The 23,862-nt window shown below is 41.1% G+C and overlaps 1 protein-coding gene across 1 annotated transcript in view; it reads left to right on the forward strand.

Annotated features, from left to right (window-relative positions):
- LOC121388234 (GPI ethanolamine phosphate transferase 1-like) overlaps positions 1 to 23,862 on the forward strand; it is a 62,045-nt gene that overhangs the window by 34,690 nt on the left and 3,493 nt on the right. Inside the window, exons 18-30 of the mRNA XM_041519501.1 lie at positions 6,446 to 6,518; positions 7,064 to 7,166; positions 12,344 to 12,436; positions 13,594 to 13,685; positions 14,353 to 14,403; positions 14,862 to 14,916; positions 16,120 to 16,228; positions 18,773 to 18,875; positions 19,758 to 19,848; positions 20,384 to 20,503; positions 20,902 to 20,957; positions 21,574 to 21,649; positions 22,398 to 22,514. Coding sequence (XP_041375435.1) covers positions 6,446 to 6,518; positions 7,064 to 7,166; positions 12,344 to 12,436; positions 13,594 to 13,685; positions 14,353 to 14,403; positions 14,862 to 14,916; positions 16,120 to 16,228; positions 18,773 to 18,875; positions 19,758 to 19,848; positions 20,384 to 20,503; positions 20,902 to 20,957; positions 21,574 to 21,649; positions 22,398 to 22,514 — 1,139 coding nt within the window. The remainder of the gene's footprint in view (positions 1 to 6,445; positions 6,519 to 7,063; positions 7,167 to 12,343; positions 12,437 to 13,593; positions 13,686 to 14,352; positions 14,404 to 14,861; positions 14,917 to 16,119; positions 16,229 to 18,772; positions 18,876 to 19,757; positions 19,849 to 20,383; positions 20,504 to 20,901; positions 20,958 to 21,573; positions 21,650 to 22,397; positions 22,515 to 23,862) is intronic.

Here is a 23,862-nt window from a genome sequence, read left to right on the forward strand (position 1 = left end):
GTTTGAAACAGGAATCATAAAGTGATTCCTGCATATTAGCCATCTAGATTTTATTTGCACTTAAAGTAAATCCCATGATTAATTAATTAAATATAGCATACAGTGAAACCAGTGTAAACTGGATCACACCAGGGACCTAATATTTATCTCATTTACACAGGAGCCGGTGTTTAGAGGGTAGTGTATTGAAATTTCAAAAACTTGGGACCATGAAACCTGGCTGGTTTTGACAGTATTCCGGTTTGTTCAGTGTCCAGTTTAGACAAGTTTCACTGTATTATTAATGGTTTTAACCACATGTCTGTAAAGTGTATGTCTGTTCTGAGAATTAGATATGGATATCAGTGATAGAATTAAGCAAACATTTTGTTAGTCCACTGGACAAATACATCTAGAAACATACATGTACCTGTCCATCAAATATATTTCTTTGTCCAAATAAGCGGTTTATTTCTTGCATACAGATGCATACAAAACCATCAAACCTCACATGTAGGAACAATTTGTGATGCCGGTATGTTGTGTCACTGTGACTTACTTTTCACGGTCTACTGCACATAACAGTAAATTGTTGTCCGGACCATATCTTGCATACAGATGCATATAGGACCATCAAACCTCACATGTAGGAACAACTTGGGATGGTGGTGTGTTGCATACTATTACTAGGTCACTGTGACCTACTTTTCACTGTCTACTGCACATAACAGTAAATCCTTGTCCGGACCATATCTTGCATACAGATGCATACAGGACCATCAATTTCTATAGACATTACCTGTCCTCAAACAAGTGCACCTCCCCCCCACGCAAGTGGTCTGGTCCGAACATCCCAACAGCCAATGGGATGGCCTAAATTCTTCTACTGTATACTGCTCTCTAGTTCCGGTCACATGACTGTAACTTCCTTCTTTTTCCATGAGCGCATCGCACGGAGAACAGGAAGCGGGGAGGCCCGGGCGGGATGAATCTTGAGGACAGGTAATGTATCTATAAAAGAGAAAACACTCAAGTTTTCTCCATTTCTATAGACATTACCTGTCCTCAAACAAGTGCAGCATTCAACAGATGGTGGTGGGTGCCGAGATCCGTAGATGCTTGTGATAACTCCCCAACCGGAAAGAGGCTGACTAGTGGAAGAATAAGGCCAACCTTGGTAAACCCTCCTCCTAGGGATGCCCGTCACAGACCAATGCAGGTGATGTTAGTAACAACAACCAGAATGGTGGCATCCGTCAGCAGTGGCAGGTACGGCTCCTAGAACACATGAACCAGGAGGCGGAAGCCACATCTCATGCTGGTTCTGACAGGGTGGGAAGACGTAGCCACCAGGGATGCAGGTGTTAGGTAACCCTCACGTATTGAAGTGTTATAGTTTTTCAATAACAAGCGACAACCTAATGAGGTGCATCCGTCAGAACATTGAACAAAACAAGACCCCCGAATGTTTTCTGTCTAGTACACCAAAGATCTGTTAGTTCAATAACGACAACCAATAACCACATGCAGTGAAGAGTTAAGGTTATCGAGACAAAAGTTCCAGCACCAGTGCGTGAACTGTGCAAAAGAACAAAAGTCTAAGCAATCCTCACCTGTCGATTCGGTGGACATCTCGGTATGCAGCCCAGAATCAGACAGACATCAACGGCGACGAGGATGGCTTGTATTCAACAGAGTCTGTGCAGCAACAACCGGACCCAGATGATGGAACCCCTCAACGTCTTCTGTGGAGACATCCCTCAGATAATAGTTGGCGAAGATGGAGTCCGTCGCCCAGAAACAGCCAGTGATGATGTGCTGAATGGATGTGTTGCAATGCAGGGACATCGTGGCAGCCAAGGCACGAAGTTCATGCGGATTGGAAGCAGACGGAGCAGGTAAACCCTCCTTCTGATAAGCGGTCAGGATAGAAGACCGGATCCAGGTGGCCACCGTGTTCTTGGTAATATCCCTCAACCGACTCTGGTTACAGGAAAGGAAAAGTCTTTTACGATGTTGTCGAAAAGATCTGGTCCTCTCGATGTACTGGTGCAAGGCTCTAACAGGGCACAACGCCAAGTCCTCAACGTCCGCCGGACCAACGATAGAGGAGAGGGCCTGCACAACATACGAGCGAGGCGCTTGGTCTGGTAACTGATTCTTTGCAATAAAGTTCATGAGTAACCCCAAGTTGACTGCACGCCGATCTCGGTGAAAACGTACCAAATCGACATCAAGAGCATGAAGTTCTGAGACACGAGCAGCTGTGGCGAAACCGAGTAAAAACACCGTCTTCCGTGTCAAATCTTGCAGGGAAGAGGACTCGATCGGCTCATAAGGTGCAGTCGATAACGCTCGTAACACCAAATTCAGGTCCCATCTTGGTGGCCGAAACCGGTGTACTTGATCTTCAAGGCGAAAACCTTTGATCATTTTATGGATCTCAGGAATACCCGATAACTTCGTTCCAGTAGTTACATCACGAACAGTAGCGATGACCGAAACGTACCCAGCGATGGTAGACCCCTTCAATCGTAAAGTGGTCCGCAGATATAGCAAAAAATCAGCAAGACGAGGTATCTGTATCGTCTGAGGTTTGATCTTTTTTCTAACACACCATCGGTGAAAGCAAAGCCATCTGACGTTGTAAGCCGCAGTAGTAGATGATCTGTGCGCTTTCAAAATGGCCGCCGTAGACTGTGAAGAAAAACCTTTCTTCCTCAAACTCTTGGAGATAAAGTCCACGCGTGCAGTTGGAACAACTGCGGACGTGGATGGTACAGTCTTGACGTGGGATGCAGCAACAGATGATCCCAGTCTGGCAGCGGTAAAGGATGTGGATCGGCAAGACGTATTAGATCTGGATACCACATCCTGGATGGCCACATCGGAGCAATGAGCAACAGGCGACAATGGTACAGCTGAAACCTCTGAAGCACCCTTGGAAGGAGGATTGGTGGAGGAAAAGCGTACGCGTCCATCTGTTCCCAGCTGATGGCCAATGCGTCGAGATCCAGAGCTTCGGGATCCGGCACCGGAGACACGTAAACCCTCAGCTGATGGTTGAATCGTGTGGCGAAAAGATCGATGTTTGGTGTCCAAAGTCTGTCGCACACCCATCGAAACGCTTCCGGATGGAGCATCCACTCCGTCGGCTGTGGAGACGACGGCCGGGACAAAGTGTCGGCTAGTACATTGCAAACCCCTGGAATATGACGAGCCCGAAGTTGCAACGGAATTTCGTCGACCAGCTTGTAGAGACGATAAGTCAACTGCAGCAGACTGCTGGAGTGAGTTCCGCCCTGACGATTGATGTAAGCCGCCGCGGTCGTACTGTCTGTGGCCACCATGAGAGAGGCTTCCGTCAACATCTGTCGCCAATGAAGGATAGCGTAGTAGACTGCCAACAACTCTAACAGGTTGATGTGGAGTCCGAGTTCGACGGGAGACCACAGCCCTGAAGTAGTCTGGTTGCTTAGATGGGCTCCCCAACCTTCCAGTGACGCGTCGACGAATAGGTGATGAGTGGCTATGAAGGCCCGCATAGAGACACCTTCTAAGACGTTCGATCGGAGCTGCCACCACTGCAGGCTGGAGCGTAGATCGTCTGGAAGTGAGATGATCAAGTCCGGATTGTTGAAACGAACAAACGGGTTGAGAAAACATCTGCAAGCGCCGCAACTGGAGACGACCTCTGAGTGTCAAATCCTGGGCAGAAGTGAGGAGACCCAGGAGACTCTGCCAACCGCGGAAGGTCATTGGAGCGGTGAGGGCTATGACAATCATGGTCTGGATCTTCTCCCAACGGTCTAAGGGAACTTGAACGAGGCCCAGGTCGGGTCGAAGCCAAGCGCCTATGAACTGTAGAGACTGTGTGGGAGCCAGTCGAGATTTCTCGATGTTGATAATCCAACCCAGCTGCTTGAGAAAGTCCATGATGAAGGCAACATGTGCAGTCAGCCCTGTCTTGCTGTGACACCTCATCAGGCAATCGTCGAGGTATGGGTAAAAGGATATACCTCTGCGATGCAGGAAGCGTGACATCGGAGTCGTGATTCTGGTGAACAGCCATGGCGCTATGGATATCCCAAAGGGCAGGACTTTCCATTCGTAATGCCGACCCTGTAGCACAAACCGTAGGTAGTGATGGAAATCGGCATGCATCGGAACGTGCAGGTAGGCGTCCTTGAGATCTAGCGAGGCAAGCCAATCCCCCGGTCTGATCACGGCTATGATATCTCGCAACGTTAACATCTTGAAGGTCGGAGGAGGAGACAGATAGCGGTCGTTGAAGACCGCCAAGTTGTGAATCATTCGCAGCTCTGGAGAATCTTTCTTTGGTACGAGAAAGATGTCCGAGTAAAATCCGGGTGTTAATTGTACTTCCGAAATGCTGCGAACGGCTCCCTTCTCCACCAGCTTGTTGACGGACTCCTGTAGAACCTTGATTTGCGCAACGGAATGCCGCGGTTCTCGAGGTGAAGTGGTCAATGGAGGGATGGCAGACAATTGCAGACGATACCCTGTCTTCAAGATCGACGTGACAAACGGATCTTGGCAAAGTGTCTGCCAGTTTCGCCAATAACGGCGAAGTCGACTTCCGACCATGGATCTTTCGACCGGTGTGGTACACACCGGAAGCGTCAAAACCGAATCGTTGTTCTGGTTCAAAATCAGGGGCAGGCGTAGGTTGAAGCAATCTGAGCAGTCCACGATCTGTTGGCTGGCGTCAACGTCGACCAGGCTTCCCCTGGGTCCGAGCTGGCGGACCGGATGGTCGTCTGACCGGAAACCTTCGAGAAGGTTGACCTCGAAAGGAACCTCTCCAGCGTTTAGATGGTGGTTGTGGTGTGAATGTAGACTTCCGCTTTGTAGATTCCAATGTTGAAATAAGTTGCAACGCTTTGACAGTTGCTGTCGACTGTTGGTCCTTATCATTGGCCTTCACCACCTCAGAAATTTTGCCTGCAAAAAGCTTAGTTGCTGACCACGGTTGAGCTAACAGCTCCTTCTTATGCTGAAAATCCAAAGTGGATTTCTTTAAATAAGCCCTGGCGACGATATTGCATTAACATCGAGGACATCGAAGTCACCGAAGACGTCAGGAAAGCTAGCATCTGCGCTGATTGCTGAAATAGCGCGTAGCACCGTGCATCTTTTGCCTGGGTGGCCATCGCCGCAAGGAAAACGTCCAAGTAAGATAATACAAACAAGCAACGTCTCTGGGCAGTATCCATGGCTTGTACTTGTTTGTCTGTCAAATCCACGGTTGACGACTTCCCAAGACGGTGAACGTCTTCATCCAAGGACGGAGCTACATCTGTAAAGGTCATGTCAAATACCGGATACATACGGTGACCCCAAGTCGGGAAGGCGACGAAAGACGCTGTGTCTTTAAAAGTGCGGTCTAAATCCGTCGCCACCTCGGATACGAGTGTACCGGCAGCCAAGGAACGGATCACCACATCTTCCGGAGGGACATCAGTCGCCAAAGGTCTTATAAAAAAAGTTGACTCCAAAACAGAGCCAAACAAAAGACGTCCAGACCCTTTCGCGAAGAGAAAAAGAAGGAAGTTACAGTCATGTGACCGGAACTAGAGAGCAGTATACAGTAGAAGAATTTAGGCCATCCCATTGGCTGTTGGGATGTTCGGACCAGACCACTTGCGTGGGGGGGAGGTGCACTTGTTTGAGGACAGGTAATGTATCTATAAAAGAGAAAACACTCAAGTTTTCTCCAACCTCACATGTAGGAACAACTTGGCATGGCGGTATGTCGCATACTATTACTAGGTCACTGTGACCTACTTTTCACGGTCTACTGCACATAACAGTAAATTGTTGTCCGGACCATATCTTGCATACAAATGCATATAGGACCATCAAACCTCACATGTAGGAACAACTTGGGATGGTGGTGTGTTGCATACTATTACTAGGTCACTGTGACCTACTTTTCACTGTCTACTGCACATAACAGTAAATCCTTGTCCGGACCATATCTTGCATACAGATGCATACAGATGCATACAGGACCATCAAACCTCACATGTAGGAACAACTTGGCATGGCGGTATGTCGCATACTATTACTAGGTCACTGTGACCTACTTTTCACGGTCTACTGCATATAACAGTAAATCCTTGTCACGATCATATCTTGCATACCGATGCATACAGGACCATCAAATCTCATCCCATTGCAAAAATTTCACATAATTAGAATTGAATCATACCCGTAACATATTCATTAATATAGATATGGTTTTCTGTCAAACTCCTGATGGGCGTATTATGTATTATGTTTTAATTCACAATTGTGGAGTGCTAAAGATAGCCCTGCTACTGGATAACCATTGAGGTATATTTTGTCTGAGTGGATTTTTACTTGTCAGGACCAGTGTTTATTGGAAACGGTGGATATGTTAACATTGAACAAATATATATATATATTGTTTTTACAACAGTCCAGTCTTCACCACTAACGTATTACGTCTACTCTCTGATGTCGGTCTTCATGGTAACAGCTGTCTATAACTGGTATGTAACAGCATTTAACAACCCAGCAGTCACTAATACCCATAAAAAAGACTTGTCATATTAATCTCACTGAGAGAAAATCACTCACTGGTGTAACATGTCGTGTGATTGGACAATGTAGCACTTATTAACCAATGATTTTGATGTTATCACAATTTGGGAACTCATTGCATAATTATTATTCAGCACTCATGTAATACTATCCATTCACTGTCCAAAATATTTCTGCTGTTGCAAGAACCGTTTTAGATCAGATCTTTTTGTCTCATCAACTTTTGCGTTAAAGTATAATGTTACGGTTTCGTGTTCAGATGAGTTTCTCACAAACTACATGCAATAGTTCTAGGTCAGTGAAATTTCATTCATAGTTACACGGTGCATAGAGACTTGTAATTACACAGAATTCTTGTATTGGCTGGCTCTAGTGTTTTGCTGTAATACGTTTTGTAACCATGTTTATACAGTGAACAATTCAGTACAAATTGTTATGAAAATAATCAGTAATTGCCATCACTTAAAGACGTTAACATTGCATTTTGTTTTAGTCTTCATATATACATCATCTGCCTGAAGGCTGCCTCAGAGAAACGGATGATTTTCCAAATCACAGGATACCTCGTTCTTTGTTTTTTAGGTCTTGAACTCGCTGTAAGTTTTCAAAAATAGCATTTTTAAGAAATATGCATGAAACTGGTTATAACAAGAATAATTTGTTTATGTATTTTAGACTGTCATTGTTTTAAATAATTTTTCAATACATTGTGTTTCAACATGCAAGCAACTAAATTTGCTCTCCTACAGCCATTCTCTTACTAATTATAGTTAGTACTGTAACAATACTAAAACTTCTATCTGTGACCTATTTTTAGTCTCCTACCAGTCCAACCGGAGACGACAATAGGTTTTGTCAGTGTCCTTTTGTCTGTCTGCCACTCTGTTTATCTGTCTGTCCATCCATCTGTCTGTCCATCTGTCCCACATATAGTTTTCCGAACATTCTCTTTTTTTTTTACAATGCCTGCAGATATTGAGATGAAAGTTTGTATCTATTTTTATCGTGTACTGTTACAGATCAAGTTTAACTTTCATGGCGATTTACCCATTTTTCACAGAGTTATAGCCCTTGAACTGGGTAAATATAAAAATTTGTTTTCTAGAATTTGTTTTTGCAATGGCTGAAAATACTGTGATAAAATATTGTATATAGGTTTATCATGTACTGTTACAGATCAAGTTTCACTTTCATGGCGAGTTAACCCATTTTTCACAGAGTTATGACCCTTGAACTTGAGCGTTTTAGACATTTCTTTTCAACTTCACCTGTCCTCAACAAATGCATATTCCTCTAAGGATAGTAGTCTGGTTCAAACATCCCAAGAGCCAATGGGATGATTTAAAATTTGTTTACTGCACACCACTTCCTGTTCCGGTCATGTGACTTTAACTTCCTTCTTTTTCCTTCACTTTTGTGGTTTGGACGTCTTTCCTTTTTGCTCGGTCTTGATCTGAGCAATCTGTCCATTTCTCTTGACTTAATTGAGAGTTTATTATGTGGAATACCTTTCTACACATTGCTACAATATTATTGTACATTATTTGGGCGTAATTCACTTTTTATAAAGTGTTGTTTCCAAAATTATGTATTGTCACTTATGCCAGTCAACAGTCATCGGTCGCAATTTTTAAAATGGTGGCTCTTTGTTTACTGGAATTGTACAGACCCATGTTGTTGTTAATCATTACAGATATAGACAACAATGCTGGATGTCAGTTCTACTAGTGATCAGATTTGTTTAAGATGCAAGAAGTTATGGCGGGTGTATGCCCATGAACTTTGTCCGGACTGTCGATTTCCTTGTAACATTGATGTACGATGTATCCACTGCATGCCTCTTGGAGCTGCATAGTTCAACACTTTTCTCCGGGTCTTAGCTAGGGCTCATAGAATGTTTCTAAAAATACACTAGCCATGGGATCAGTAATTAAAAAAAATTACTAGCCATGATTGAAAATTCACTGGCCTTACTTTAAGTAAATACAATTTTACTAATAGTAATAATTGTATATGTCACCTAAAGAAGGAGATAGAGCTTAAAAACCCATATATTTGGGAGGTGAGGAGCCAGGATATTCATATTTACAAAATAGACTTAAATGCAGCATTTGACTTTTTGTTTTTCACTAGCCATCAGGCATGGCTAAAGTAGTTATTTACTAGCCCAACATTGAATATCACTAGCCATGGGAGTGGGGCTACCATAATCTAGAAGCCCTGTCTTTGCCAATACGGCTAAGAAGACTGAGTCCTTGGCGGTTCCAATTCCTGTCATCCAGCCGTCGATGTCCTACCAGCCATGCTGCAGGAGATCTTCCAGTGATGAATGCTACCACGCCGGCCCAGCGGTAACAGTTACTGATCAGCAGCCTCCAGTGACTTCCGTCACAGCGCTTGCTAGCTTGTCTTCAATGGCTTAAACTGTGTGACGGCTCCTGTGGTTTCCTGTAGTTTACGAGCCTACGGTGACTTAGACCCGGTGATCATCACCCACTCATCTCGAAAGAAGCTGACCGTCCACTACTCATCGGAACCTTGACTGCAGCAGTCTGCACGGCTTTCCATGAGTCATTCGAGTAGAGAGTTTTTCCTTATGACATTTCACAACCAACGGTCATTGAGAACATTTATAAATGTTATAAATATAAATGCTGCCACGGTTCCTGGACCTTAGGCTATGGTCACTTCAGGTGACCCTACTCTGTAGCCTTCTGTAAATCCAATGAACGGCACCGATTGTAGACCTGGGTAACGGACTAACGGCGACTTCCACTTGGCAATCAAGTCACTTGTCTCAAGATAGAAGTCAACAAGAACTCATCATAGCCGAGAACGCAGCCGGTCCTCTTGCTTATCAATGGGCCATTCTGACAGGACCATTAACGGTCCGGTTTGCCGTGGGTAGTCACTCTCCAAGGTCTTCTGCGGGTCAATCTTTCATGATGGCACAGATCTTCAAGCTTGAAAATTCAGCCTTCACGTGGTTTGACATGTTCCACTCGGATCACCCCAGTCCACATCATCTCGACCCAGTTCTACATGGGATCTACATGTCACTAGATTGCTAAGCCATCGGCGACATCTTGGAAGGGCCCAGTGTCTATGATCGCCACGGACACTTTGCCTGACAGCTAATTTTCTGTGCAGCGCCGATAATTCTTGAAATCGTCGGAACACAGCCAGTTTTCCCAGATCAACAGCTGATCGTCAGTTCGCCATTGTCACTGTTGAGGTTGAAGGAAGATACCTTTACTTCACACCTTCGGTTCTGGTTGCTACTCCAGCTACATTTCTAGTTACAGTTTTCGTCTCAGTTACCATAAAAGAACAACTCAACACGTAGACCTCGCTACACAATCTTCAATTTGCAGCTGGTTGTGGGAATTCATCATGGGGTTTTCGCTTGCTGTCATTGGTTTGAAGTTGGGGCTGAGGACAGTACAGATGGGACAAGATTCAGTCTGTGGTTACCACAGTCCTGGCAGAACCTATGACAATCCACTTTTGGGAAAGTCTGTTGAGTCTCTTTATGTCAGTGCAAGATATGACACTCAGAGACTGTCTACAATTATGTCGCCTCCAAGTCTTCATGAATCCATTTATCACGTTGAACAACCCCAGATTGATGATCAGTCTTCCCACTGACTTCCAGTCCAGTCTCCAGCGGTGGCAAATTACGTCGAACATCTTAGTCGGAGTCTCTTTGCAGCTGTTTCAAGTGACTGACCATCTGTTCATCGATGCATCTCTGGAAGTTTGGGGAGCTCATCTCAACAATCGGACAACTTCGGGCTGTGGTCCTCAGACAAGGCAGGTCTCCACATCAACGTGTTAGAACTTCTGGCAGTTTTTAACAGTTTTCAACACAATATGGTAACCACAGACAATGTGACAACCACATCTTAAATCAATCGGCAGGGTGGAACACATTCCAGCAGCATTCTCCGGCTCCATTCCAGGGGTTTTGAATGACCTGGCAGATATGTTGTCCCAACAGTCTGCTCCGCAAGCCACAGAGTGGATGCTCAGTCCAGAAACCTTCGGTGGGTGTGCCAAAGGCTTTGGATACCAAAAGTCAACCTGTTCATGACACGCTTCAATTGCCAGCTTCAGGTGTATGTTTCACCGGTTCTGGATCCGGAAGCTCCCAATCTCGATGCATCAGTTGGGACAGTCTGGACACTTATGCATTCACTCCACCAGTACAGCTTCCCAGAGTACTCCAACGGTTTCAAGAATTTTGCTGTTGACTACTCCTCATCACTCCGATGTGGCCAGGCAGTCTGGTGTCCCGACCTCTTACATCTCACAGATCCAGACCCTCTACCACTCCCAGATTGGGATCGCCTCCCGCTTCATCCTGCGTCGAGACTGCACCATCCCCACTTTTTTTCTTCATAAGGTCCACACATGTAGCTGGAACAAGCTTGGACCTTATGAAGAAAAAAGGTTTCTCGTCCAAGACCATGGAGGCTATACTGAAGGCGCATCGGGCATCCACTGCTGCTGCATATAATGTCCGTTAGCTTTGCTTTCACTGATGGTACATACGTCATAAGCTGAAACCTCAGACCATTCCTGTGGAGAAGTTAGCAGAGTTTTTGCTGTATCTCCGGTCCACTTTGAAACTCAAGGGTTCTACCATGGCCGGCTACATCTTGATCATCGCTACTGTCCGTGATTCAGCCACCGAACATTAGTCATTGTGCACTGCACACTGGCAACATGTTTCCTCCTAATTGAACTAGCAGATCACTGTTTACTAGAAAGAAAAACACAGGGGGCTGTTTTAGTTCAATGTTCTGATGGATGTACCCATAAGGTTGTTGATGTTTTTACTAACACAAGAATTGATTGGGAGGTTACCTAACACCTGCATTCCACCCTGTCAGAACCCTATTACTAATGGATGACTGGTTCACGGGTTTAGATTCAACCGAGGTCTTTGTCCTCCATTCCACTGACGGATGCCGCCATCACTGCTGTCACTACTAACATCACTGTTATGGTCAGTTCCGGGTGGCCTATTCTTCCACTGTATCGGATTCCTACTGGTTCATGGGAAGAAGACGAATGCAAACAAAATATACAGAGTATGGAACCCACCGCCTTCTGTTGATTGCTGCATTTGTTGAGGACAGGTGAAGTTTAAAAGAAATGGAGAAAACGAGGTGTTTTCTCTTTTATAGATACTTCAGCTGTTCTCAAGGGTTTATACTCTCCCAGCTTCCAGTTCTCAGTGCGATTCGCTCGGGGGAAAAGAAGGAAGTTACAGTCACGTCACTGGAACAGGAAGGGGTGTGCAATAGAAGAATTTGAGGCCATCCCATTGGCTGTTGGGATGTTTGAACCAGACTACTATCTTTATGGGAATATGCATTTCTTGAAGACAGGCGAAGTATTCATAAAAGAGAAAACACCTCAAGTTTTCTCCAATTTGTTGAATCTGATAGGGGATATGTATAGCTTTGGCAGTACATTCAGAATGCTTACAACTTTAAATTATTACATCGACGGCAAAGGTTGATTTGTTATTTCATGGGTCGTAGATTTGTGGGAAAGAGTTAATACAAACCGTACAATATGGATGGTGGTTAAAACGGTTCTCCCCATATCAAATAATTGTTTGACAGTCCCCATGAATCTGGAGAATATGAAATATGTGAAAAGTACATACCCCGGTTCTGATGTTTTTAACATCATTCCATTAATAGTGATTAAAATTCAGTGTTTGTTGCAATTTATTTTTAATCTCTTTTTTTGTTTGTAGGTTCTTAGTTTTTTTTACCGACAGATTTTGTCGGTTGGGCTGATATGTGTGGCTTTCTGGTCCTTTGTCTCCAAAGATTCACAAAAATCAAAGGTTTGTTGTCATGCGAGTATTATTGTTAAATTAATTTTACAAAGTAAAAAAAAAAATGAAGGCATTTTGTTTTAATGACTGCCCATGTTTTAAAGTGGGAATAACCCTATCATATTTTTCAGTTTGCTGATGAAGACTATAGTGATGGTTTTACTATTGCAAATTTAGTTTTATTGGTTTTGTATTAGCAGAGCCAGGCACATGGGATGTTTACTACAGTAAAACCATGTTTGTCGGTCAGAAAATTGGAAAACAGTTTTCTAAATCAGCTGTTTTTAACTAATAATCTTCTTATTTTTCTAAAGCTTACTGCACACGAAAGCCATCAGCTGAGTAAAAAGTTACTTGAGACATTTTACTCAGCTGTCAACTCATATCAATTTCACCGCACACAAGGAGCTAAGTGATGAGCTTTCATTTCAACTTATGTTCGTGCTTATATCCAATTAAGGTTCAATCACGCTGTCCTGGGCACACACTTCAGCTATCTGGGCTGTCTGTCCAGGACAGTGGGTTGTTGGTTGGTGGTTAGTGAGCGAGAAGAGGGCGTAGTGGTCTTACACCTACCAATTGAGCCCTTAAGAACTTGCTCTGGGTTGGAGCCAGTACTGGGCTGTGAACCATGTACCTACCAGCCTGTAGTCTGTAATTTACTTATGACTGTCACGATGACATCACTCTTAACACAATGTTCATGTTTCCATAGGTCATTTGGTGAATTCAACTCCACTTATAGCTCACATAGCTTGCACATTGTAAGATTTTTGCCATGTGTTGTCAAAATGATCAAACACAACAGATTTTTCTCCTATGACCAAAATCTTGACAAAATTGCCTGCACACAAGAACTACATGTGTTTCTGAGTAAAAAGTCTTAAGTAAGGTTTTGCTTAGTTCATAGCTCTCATGTGCAATAGGTTTAAGGACAACAATTTGAAACTAATGTAAGTGGTAGGTAATGGTGTATGCACAGTGATACAGTGTGTGCGAGTAAAAAGTGTATGGTAGCGTCCATGTGAGTTATTGTTGTGTAGTAAGTGGAGTGAATGGGTATAAAATATGTTAGAATATGTTTTACTTTTTATTCATTAAAAACATCTAAACATTGTTTGTTCACTGTGATTTATATTTATCAAACTTGAGTTTTTGTGTTTCAGTTTATCTCGTTTGGCTGGTTGTTTAGCTGTCTGCTGCTGGCTGTTTTCCCTCTGCTTCCTGTTGTGGGTCGGAATGCTAACTACAATCTTGTGTAAGTCTGTTCACAGTCTAGCAAACGAACAAAGGATACGAGGTACTCTGCATGTCTTTTTGACTTAAATGTGCATGCAGCAATGCCATTTTTATGGAATGTAATTTTCTTTTTCTTTTTTTTTCTTCATGTTTTTGGAGTTCACTTTTTGAAAAACCTCTATAATTTACTAAGACAGAGCTCTGCTGTTGATTCAATAAATTTGAATACAAAATGACACCAGGGCGGGACGTAGCCCACTGGTAAAGCTCTCGCATGATGCGCAGTCGGTCTAGGATCGATCCTCATCGGTGGGCCCTTTGGGGTATTTCTCCTTCCAGCCAACACGACTGGTATGTGCTACCCTGTCTGTGGGATTGTGCATATAAAAGATCCGTTGCTACTAATGGGAAAATGTAGTGGGTTTCTTCTCTAAGACTGTTCGTCAAAATTACCAAATGTTTGACATCCACTAGCTGATGATTGATTAATAAATCAATGTGCTCTAGTGTTGAGCAAACATGAACTTTTAACTTTTAACAAAATGGCATCAGGAACCATTAAATCTTTTCCCACAATATTTACTGTACCCAGATCTGACTAATAGGGTTGGGTACTATTAAAATGATTATTTCTATCACAGTAAATGGGCTGACATTTTTATTGACTGGTGTTCTTTTATTTTCAGACTGGTTTCGGGAATTGCAGCAGTCTTCTTTGGGTGTGCTGTAGCAATATGGTGAGTAAAGCTGGCAGACCAAAATGATACTTTTTTACTGTTAAATGTCATTTGATTCAACTTTTTAAAAAAAGAAGCTTTCTCTAAAACCTATCTGTTGCTGTCAATATTCTTTGTTTTAGTATGTATATATAATACAACGTATGTTCAACGTCATTTGTAAGATAATGACTCGGGGCCCCATCCTTGACATTATTAAGGTTTCTGAGCCAATAAATAAAAAAACCCCAAAAAACAAAAAACAAACCAAAAACCAACAAATTAGACCTATCTGTTGCATATTGCTATTTTCTGAGTCTTTTTTTTATTTTTTTTTTATTATTTTTTTTTTAATCTTTTTTAAGTGAGCTTTGAAATTTAGTAATTTATTTAAAATGCAAGAAAATTAATGTTACATTTAAGTGTAGCAATATGAATAAGTTGTATTTCATGGATATTGTTAATCAATTCTATTTCAGGTTTGGCTTGTTGCAAGCAAAGCCTGGAGTAAGTCAGCTAGTTATATGTCTGCAGGTTGGTTCCATGTTTTTTCTTTCTTTCCAGAATTGTTGATGTTTGTTTCAAACATTTCTTTACTGTTTGATTTAATCTGTGGTTTGTGTTCCATATTTTTCATTCCGGTAAAAATAAACTGAGTAACGTCACAAAATTATATTACCATGTGTGGCATGTGAATATTGTAAAAAATAAATTAAAAAAAGTTTGCTTGTTTAACAACACCACTAGAGCACATTGATTTATTAATCATCAGCCTAGACATATAGTCTTAGAGAGGAAACCCGCTACATTTTTCCATTAGAAGCAAGGGATCTTTTATATGCACCATCCCACAGACAGGATAGCAAATACCACGGCCTATATTACCAGTTGTGGTGCACTGGCTGGAACGAGAAATAACACAATGGGACCACTGACAAGAATCGATCTTGAATATTATAAAGACTAATTGATGACATTGTATTTATTTTTGGGGTGGAATGAACCTCTGTTGTATATAGCTTGCCTGAGGTTCAATGGGTCACAGGGTCAATCACCCGCAGTGGACTCTGTGGTACTTCCCATCCCAACCATTGTTCTATGACTAGTATGTCGAAGGCTGTGGTAAGTACCGTCCTGTGTATGGGAAAGTGCTTATAAAAAAAGCCTTGCTGCTTATACATTGGGAGTAGCTCTAGTTCCAGCCATTGCACCACTTTTGGTATATCAAAGGTCTTGGTATGTGCTACCCGGTCTGTGGGATGGTGCATATAAAAGATCACTTGCTACTAATGGAAAAATGTAGCAGGTTTTCTCTCTAAAACTATATGTCAAAATTATTAAATATCTGATTTTTAAATGGATGTGCTCTAGTGGTGTTGCTAAATACAACAAACTTTAACTTTTTTCATTGGGATTAGTCTATATAGTGTGATAAGTGGGATTCCTCTTTTTCTTTATCGATCAGAGGTTGAAATAACCATAGGTTCAACACCAAATAACCATAGGTTACACACCAAATAACCATAGGTTCAACACCAAATAACCATAGGTTCAACACCAAATAACCATAGTTTAAACACCAAATAACCATAGGTTACACACGAAATAACAATAGGTTAAACACCACATAACCATAGGTTAAACACCAAATAACCATAGGTTAAACACCAAATAACCATAGATTAAAATGTGCTGAGGTGTTGTTAAACAAATATTCATTTCCTTGTTTATTTTCAGCTTGTATCCATATTGTTGGCAACATACATAGTGTGGAGCACGTCCCATGCCGTTCAGCACTATCGGCCTGTTCCAGCTGTCAATCACACACTCAGCTGGATTATATTAGGTAGGTTTACTTTCATTCAGCACTATCGGCCTGTTCCAGCTGTCAATCACACACTCAACTGGATTATATTAGGTAGGTTTACTTTCATTCAGCACTATCGGCCTGTTCCAGCTGTCAGTCACACACTCAGCTGGATTATATTAGGTAGGTTTACTTTCATTCAGCACTATCGGCCTGTTCCAGCTGTCAATCACACTCAGCTGGATTATATTAGGTAGGTTTACTTTCATTCAGCACCATCGGCCTGTCCCAGCCGTCCGTCACACACTCAGCTGGATTATATTAGGTAGGTTTACTTTCATTCAGCACTATCGGCCTGTTCCAGCTGTCAATCACACACTCAGCTGGATTATATTAGGTAGGTTTACTTTCATTCAGCACTATCGGCCTGTTCCAGCTGTCAATCACACACTCAGCTGGATTATATTAGGTAGGTTTACTTTCATTCAGCACCATCGGCCTGTCCCAGCCGTCCGTCACACACTCAGCTGGATTATATTAGGTAGGTTTACTTTCATTCAGCACCATCGACCTGTCCCAGCTGTCAATCACACACTCAGCTGGATTATATTAGGTAGGTTTACTTTCATTCAGCACTATCGGCCTGTTCCAGCTGTCAATCACACACTCAGCTGGATTATATTAGGTAGGTTTACTTTCATTCAGCACCATCGACCTGTCCCAGCTGTCAATCACACACTCAGCTGGATTATATTAGGTAGGTTTACTTTCATTCAGCACCATCGGCCTGTCCCAGCCGTCCGTCACACTCTCAGCTGGATTATATTAGGTAGGTTTACTTTCATTCAGAATCATAGGCCTGTTCCAGCTGTCAATCACACACTCGGCTAGATTATATTAGGTAGGTTTACTTTCATTCAGCACCATCGGCCTGTCCCAGCTGTCCGTCACTCTCAGCTGGATTATATTAGGTAGGTTTACTTTCATTCAGCACCATCGGCCTGTCCCAGCCGTCCGTCACACACTCAGCTGGATTATATTAGGTAGGTTTACTTTCATTCAGCACCATCGGCCTGTCCCAGCCGTCCGTCACACTCTCAGCTGGATTATATTAGGTAGGTTTACTTTCATTCAGCACCATCGGCCTGTCCCAGCCGACCGTCACACTCTCAGCTGGATTATATTAGGTAGGTTTACTTTCATTCAGCACCATCGGCCTGTCCCAGCCGTCCGTCACACTCTCAGCTGGATTATATTAGGTAGGTTTACTTTCATTCAGCACCATCGGCCTGTCCCATCCGTCCGTCACACTCTCAGCTGGATTATATTAGGTAGGTTTACTTTCATTCAGCACCATCGGCCTGTCCCAGCCGTCCGTCACACTCTCAGCTGGATTATATTAGGTAGGTTTACTTTCATTCAGCACCATCGGCCTGTCCCAGCCGTCCGTCACACTCTCAGCTGGATTATATTAGGTAGGTTTACTTTCATTCAGCACCATCGGCCTGTCCCAGCCGTCCGTCACACTCTCAGCTGGATTATATTAGGTAGGTTTACTTTCATTCAGCACCATCGGCCTGTCCCAGCCGTCCGTCACACTCTCAGCTGGATTATATTAGGTAGGTTTACTTTAATTCAGCACCATCGGCCTGTCCCAGCCGTCCGTCACACTCTCAGCTGGATTATATTATGTAGGATTACTTTCATTCAGTTTAATTTATTTTTATGCTTAATTTTATTTACCCAGTTATATGGGGCAGAATGTAGCTTGTTGGTAAAGCACTCGGTAATTTTTGTTTAGTCCCCTGCTGGTCTATCTGGAGAGGATTATACTTTTCGACTCGATCCTTCTGTCCATCTGTCTGTCTGTTCATCTGTCTGTCTGTTCGTCTGTCCCACATATAGTTTTCCGGACTTTGTTTTTGCAATGCTTCATAATATTGAGCTGAAATATTTTATATAGCTTTATCATGAGCAGGTACAGATAGTTTGACTTTCACAGGGATGCAACTATTTTTGACAGAGTTATAGTCAAATCAGGTTTGACTTTCATAGGGATGCACCTATTTTTGACAGCGTTATAGCCAGATCAAGTGTGATTTTCATAGGGATGCACCTATTTTTGACAGTTATAGCCAGATCAAGTTTGACTTTCATAGGAATTGACCTGTTTTTGACAGAAATTTTACTTTCATGGGAAGTTATTCAATTTACCGGCCTCGGTGGCATCATGGTTAAGCCATCGAACATAAGGCTGGTAGGTACAGTGTTCATAACCCGGTACCAGCTCCCACCCAGAATGAGTTTTAATGACTCGATGTGTAGGCGTAAGGCCACTACACCCTCTTCTCTCTCACTAGCCACTAACAACTAACCCACTGTCCTGGACAGATAGCTTAGGTGTGTGCCCATGGCAGTGTGTTTGAACCTTAATTGGATATAAACATGAAAATAAATTGAAATGAAATGAAATATTCAATTTATCCATGTTTGACAGAGTTATGGCCCTTGAAGATAGAAGATTGGAACATTTGTAGGGCCTGGTAGGGGACATCTTTATGGATGATTTGTTTTGAATTTCAGTTGTGAGTCCTGTTTTACCACTGCTGATGAAGACGAGTGTGAAAGAACGGCTGTTTAGTTTAGCCTTGGCCTTCATGTCTCCATTTCTACTGATGAGTATAACGTATCCTACCACTATAGAAATGTGACCTAGAATCTAGACAGGATGTTTTAAGGGGATGCTGACAAACAATATTTTATAGTCCGTCTCATCCTCCTATAAAGATGTTTTTTGTAAATAATTTTAGTTTGGGTTGATGTAAGAATAACAGTAAAAGTGTTTTGGAAAGGACAAAAAATTAAAATTTTTGTGTTCAGTTAACACAAAAATTTGGTTCAGAGATAAATAAAACTGTAATACATACCATAGTAAGAAAGCAATGCTTGCAGTGTTATGGGCGCCATTTTGTGTTATGTTGTATCTTACTTTAATGAGATAACTCTGATTATTTTCTTGTAGTGAAATTAATTAAATAGTTATCTTGTATCAAGACTACATCAGTCTATAAAACCAAAGTGGCGGCCATAATGCTGCAAGCATCGTTTTCTTACTATACTATATATTACATTTTTTATTCATTTCTAAATCAAATATTTTTTTTAATTGCACTAAATTGTTTTTAGTTTTTTATTATTTCCAAAACACTTTTACTTTTCTTCTTACATCAAACCAAACTGAAATTATTTACAAAAAAATATTTTTATAAAAGGATGGGACGAACCATAGTTTATAAATTTTTGTCATTAAGAGATTTTATTTAGTCAGAATCAAGTTGCAATAGCAGCACACACAGGACAGCCTCTTGAAATCAATTTGTTGTTGTTTTCAGCATTTTACTCAATAAAGTTTTAGCAAATATCTTTTTAAAAAAGTGCCCTACTTTTTGCTACATATCATCTCTAAAATTGCAAACAGAAAATGTCATGTAAATTTATTCAGGATTTTCATCATTGTGAAAAGAAAGAAGGACTGATTTTAAGTAGATTCCACTTAACAGCTCTCTAGATATGAAGGTCTGTTTGTCCTGTCATTGCTGACGCTGTTGTTTTTTTGGATCAGGATGGAAGAGATGATGTCAAGTACTTTCTCTAAAAAGGTTTGTGTTCATGTTTGTATTTGTGTCAGAGTGAATATAGTCATGGTGCAACTATTACTGCCAGTCGGTAAAGTTTTTAGTTTATCTGCCAGATTTCTGTCACTACCAACGGCTTATTTTCATTTTTCATTGGCATTGTTATACTGTTAAGAGTAAATACAAATGGGCTCTGATTTTTAGTTCAAACATTTCCCCTTGCTACTAATGGAAAAATATAGCGGGTTTCCTGTGAAGACTATTTAAATTAGGATTACCAAATATTTGACATCCAATATCAGATGATTAATAAATCAATGTGCTCTAGACAAAACACACTTTTAACTACAAGCTATTCATATTGATTTTCATTTCTTAAATATTTTGTACAATATTAATTTGAAAAAAAACCCCCAAGCCAACAACAACAAAAAAAAAACCCCAAGAATTATTGAAATATGGTTAAGTTTGATTAATAGTTAATGAGTGATTTTGTGATTTGAACCTAGCTTCTGTCTTGCTTAAACCATGTGTCATTTGTGGTATTTTTCTATTGCAGGAACTTGTCAACATAAATTTTGTTCCAAGTGGCCCGCACCTTTCTGGCAAGAAAATTTTAGGGGATGCAACTCCGATGAGATGGTTGGAGCTTGACGATTTAAGGAGAGCATTCTTTTATGTATCCTTTGAGTAAAATGTTTAGTATTTGTTGTATGTGGAGATATTATCTTTCCTTGATAGCGTTTTGTGAGGTGGGATTACACATACTTTAAAAAACTGGATTAATATTGCATCATACAGAGAGAGAGAGAGAGCGAGAGAGTGGGGGGAGGGAGGACGGAGGGAGGCATGGACAGAGAGAGACAAAGAGGGAGTTTGAGTGAGTGAGACAGAACTAATCTTTTTACTGTAATTTGAAAATTAGGTATAGAACAAAATTTAAGAAAAGAAATTGTGTGTGCATATTTTATATACCAAACCAGTGCTTGGATGTCGCATGTATTTGGTATTGAAATTCGTGTAAATATTTACTGTGTGCATATTATATTATGCTCAACATGTTCTTAACTGAATCAGGTCTTTCTAATACTGACTGCATTCTTTGGAATGGGTAACATCGCTAGTATAAACAGGTGAGTTTGTATAAATAATTGTGATTTTATTAAGCACATTTTTTTATTTTTTGAGATAGAAACATTCTTTATAAAAACATAACTTAGACAGATACGAATTTTACACAGTTCTTTTAATTAAATACAAACATAGAATTAAGAGTACTATGACCTGTAATGATGACATCATGTATGCTTTTTGTCTTTTTCCTTTATTTTGCTCTGAACAAAAGTACTGTCAATATGTCTGCCTGTTACAGGCAATATTATGACAAATTGCTGTTTAATACAGTTCGGGATGTAGCCTAGTGGTAAAGCGCTCACTTGATGCGTGGTCGCTTTGGGATTGATCGCCGTCAGTGGTTCCATTGGACTATTCCTCGCTCTAGCCAATGCACCATGACTAGTATAGCAAAGGCCGTGGTATGTGCTACCCTGTCTGTGGGATGGTGCATATGAAAGATCCCTTGCTACTAATGGAAAAATGTAGCAAGTTTTCTCACTGAGATGTCAGAATTACCAAATGTTTGACACCAAACAGCCATTGATTAATAAATCATTGCGCTCTAATGGTTTCATTAAACAAAACAAACTTTTAAAGTTTTTTTCTAACAGTATGTAAACTGTTTGTTTTCAGTTTTGATCCAGCCTCCGTGTACTGTTTCGTCACAGTGTTCAGCCCTTTCATGATGGGAACGCTGATGATTCTTAGGGTAAGAGTTTTATATTATTACTTGTATGGGCAGAGACACGTGGGGAAGGAAAAGTGATCTTTCCCTAGGGAAAGAAAACACCCCATTTCTTTCCCTAGATATGATTTGACATCATAAACAGTGCTTGACTATAGGTGTGTAAGAATAGTTTCCATGGTAGAAGTCATGTCAACAAGTAACTTATGTCATCAGCGATACGTATGTCAAAGCTATGATGCAATACTTCCTCTTGTTCTCAACTTGCAAACTTATTTTCAACTACAGTTTTATTCGAAAATCTTCCATAAAATTATAAATATTGAAAATGGATAATAAATAGAATACCCAACTTGCCAAAGACTCGGTAAGAACAACATCAGTTTACTTGAGCAAGATAAACGGTATTGCCTCGTAGCTTGTTGAGTATTCTCTAACTCTAAATCATTAATGCTAGGCTTCGACTACCAACTGTCACGATGAATTTGACCTACTCGCCAATCTCATGACTTCTATGACTGTCTATATGCTAGTATGAGCTCTCTTACAACTCTGTTCTCGTTGTATACAATTCCTACCACACATTTTAAACATTTATTTGGTCTTCTGTCTAGCTGTAAAAGAAGCTACAGTACTGTGTCTTAATTCTTTTTTTTTCTCTTTTTCTTTTTTTACTTTCCACTCCCCACACCCTACTTATTTTTGGTTACGTATGGCCTTGATAATTTTGCCTTGGAGACTTTGGTTACAGCGTTTGTTTTTGATTTCACAGAATCTGATCCCATTTCTACTGGTGACGTGTGCATTGCGAGCCATCCATGTTGTGACCGACATTCCAATCCGAGCTCTCTTCCTCTTGGTCATGGTGATGACCGACTTTATGGGATTGGTGAGTCTTAACATTGGCGGATCCAGAGGGGTGTCAGAAGGGTCCTGTGACCCCCTCCCCACCCGTTTAAAATGCCCTTTTTTAATAATTTTTATTTTATTTTTTATCATCCACTAAACTGCCATGAAAATGCATCTCTGAGAATCTGTATTTATAAGAATGTTTTGGGACGTATGTCCCCGAACCCCCTTACACATCTCAATCACTCTGGGAGCTCGGCTTTGGGAAACTGAAACTTAGTCTTTTTTAATTTTATGACCCCCTCTTTATACAATCCTTGATCTGCCCCTGCTTAACCTGTTCCACCTATTTACAGTGTCGGTGGCTCATTTAGATTACTGAACTTTTCTTTACAGTGATATTTTTTTAAAAAGAAGGTATTTCAGTTACAGGACACTGACATTATATCAAACTATATTCGTTTTTGGTTATTATCCAGATACCCCCTAAAAAAAATGTACTGTACATTAAAAAAATATTGATTTTGTTAGGAATAATTTTATCTGCATTTTTTTTTTCAATTTAAAAAATGTACAATGGCATTAACCCTTGCCCCTATCTACATGGCTGTTAACTGTCCGTCGTGAGACGGATTTCCGTCGTCAGAGAAATTGTGGAAATTATTTTTTCAGTCTTTTTTTTTTTTTTTTTTTTTTTAAATGAGAATCACTTCGGCCGTTTTCGGTTTCCGTAATGTCAACCCGAACACTTCGGCCGTTTTCTTTGCCCCACTGACCCCACTTTAGGTACCTATCGGATGGGTATAATCTACCATACATTTTGGGACCGATGAACGGCCCCATTCCCCATACGTAAATTCCAAATCCAATATCAAACCTGTTCCCAATTACGACCCAACAGTTTCCCAATAAAGATTCCCAAAGTTGCTCTTATCGCAGATACTTGAACTCATAAAAATGTTTTAAAATTTAGCTAATTGTATATTTAAAAAAAAAAAAAACTGACATCGAACAAGTTTCGTTTTGGTTTTCCGATCGATTACGAACACGTGACGAACAAGTCTGACCTGGATATGCAAATTAGTTTTGATACAGTCTGTTGTGTCGTAGTTTTTAGTAATAATGCCTACATTGTCTGATATAATACAGTTTTGGTAGAAGAATACAACTTTTTGTTTTAATTCATCCGTTTGCACATATTTAGGATCTATCGCAACACGTCCAATCCGCTATTTACATAGTCCGAACGAACGTAGAAAGTAAAGTATTGACTTAATGTGCACCCTGCACTATCATTTGCTGTGCTATTTTAAGCAGACGATCTTATTTTATAAAAAGGTGTGTACATATGTTTCGTACTTTTATTTTATTTTTTTTAAAATCATTTT

This window comes from Gigantopelta aegis, chromosome 14 (assembly GCF_016097555.1).
Source record: "Gigantopelta aegis isolate Gae_Host chromosome 14, Gae_host_genome, whole genome shotgun sequence".
NCBI classification, from domain to species: domain Eukaryota; kingdom Metazoa; phylum Mollusca; class Gastropoda; order Neomphalida; family Peltospiridae; genus Gigantopelta; species Gigantopelta aegis.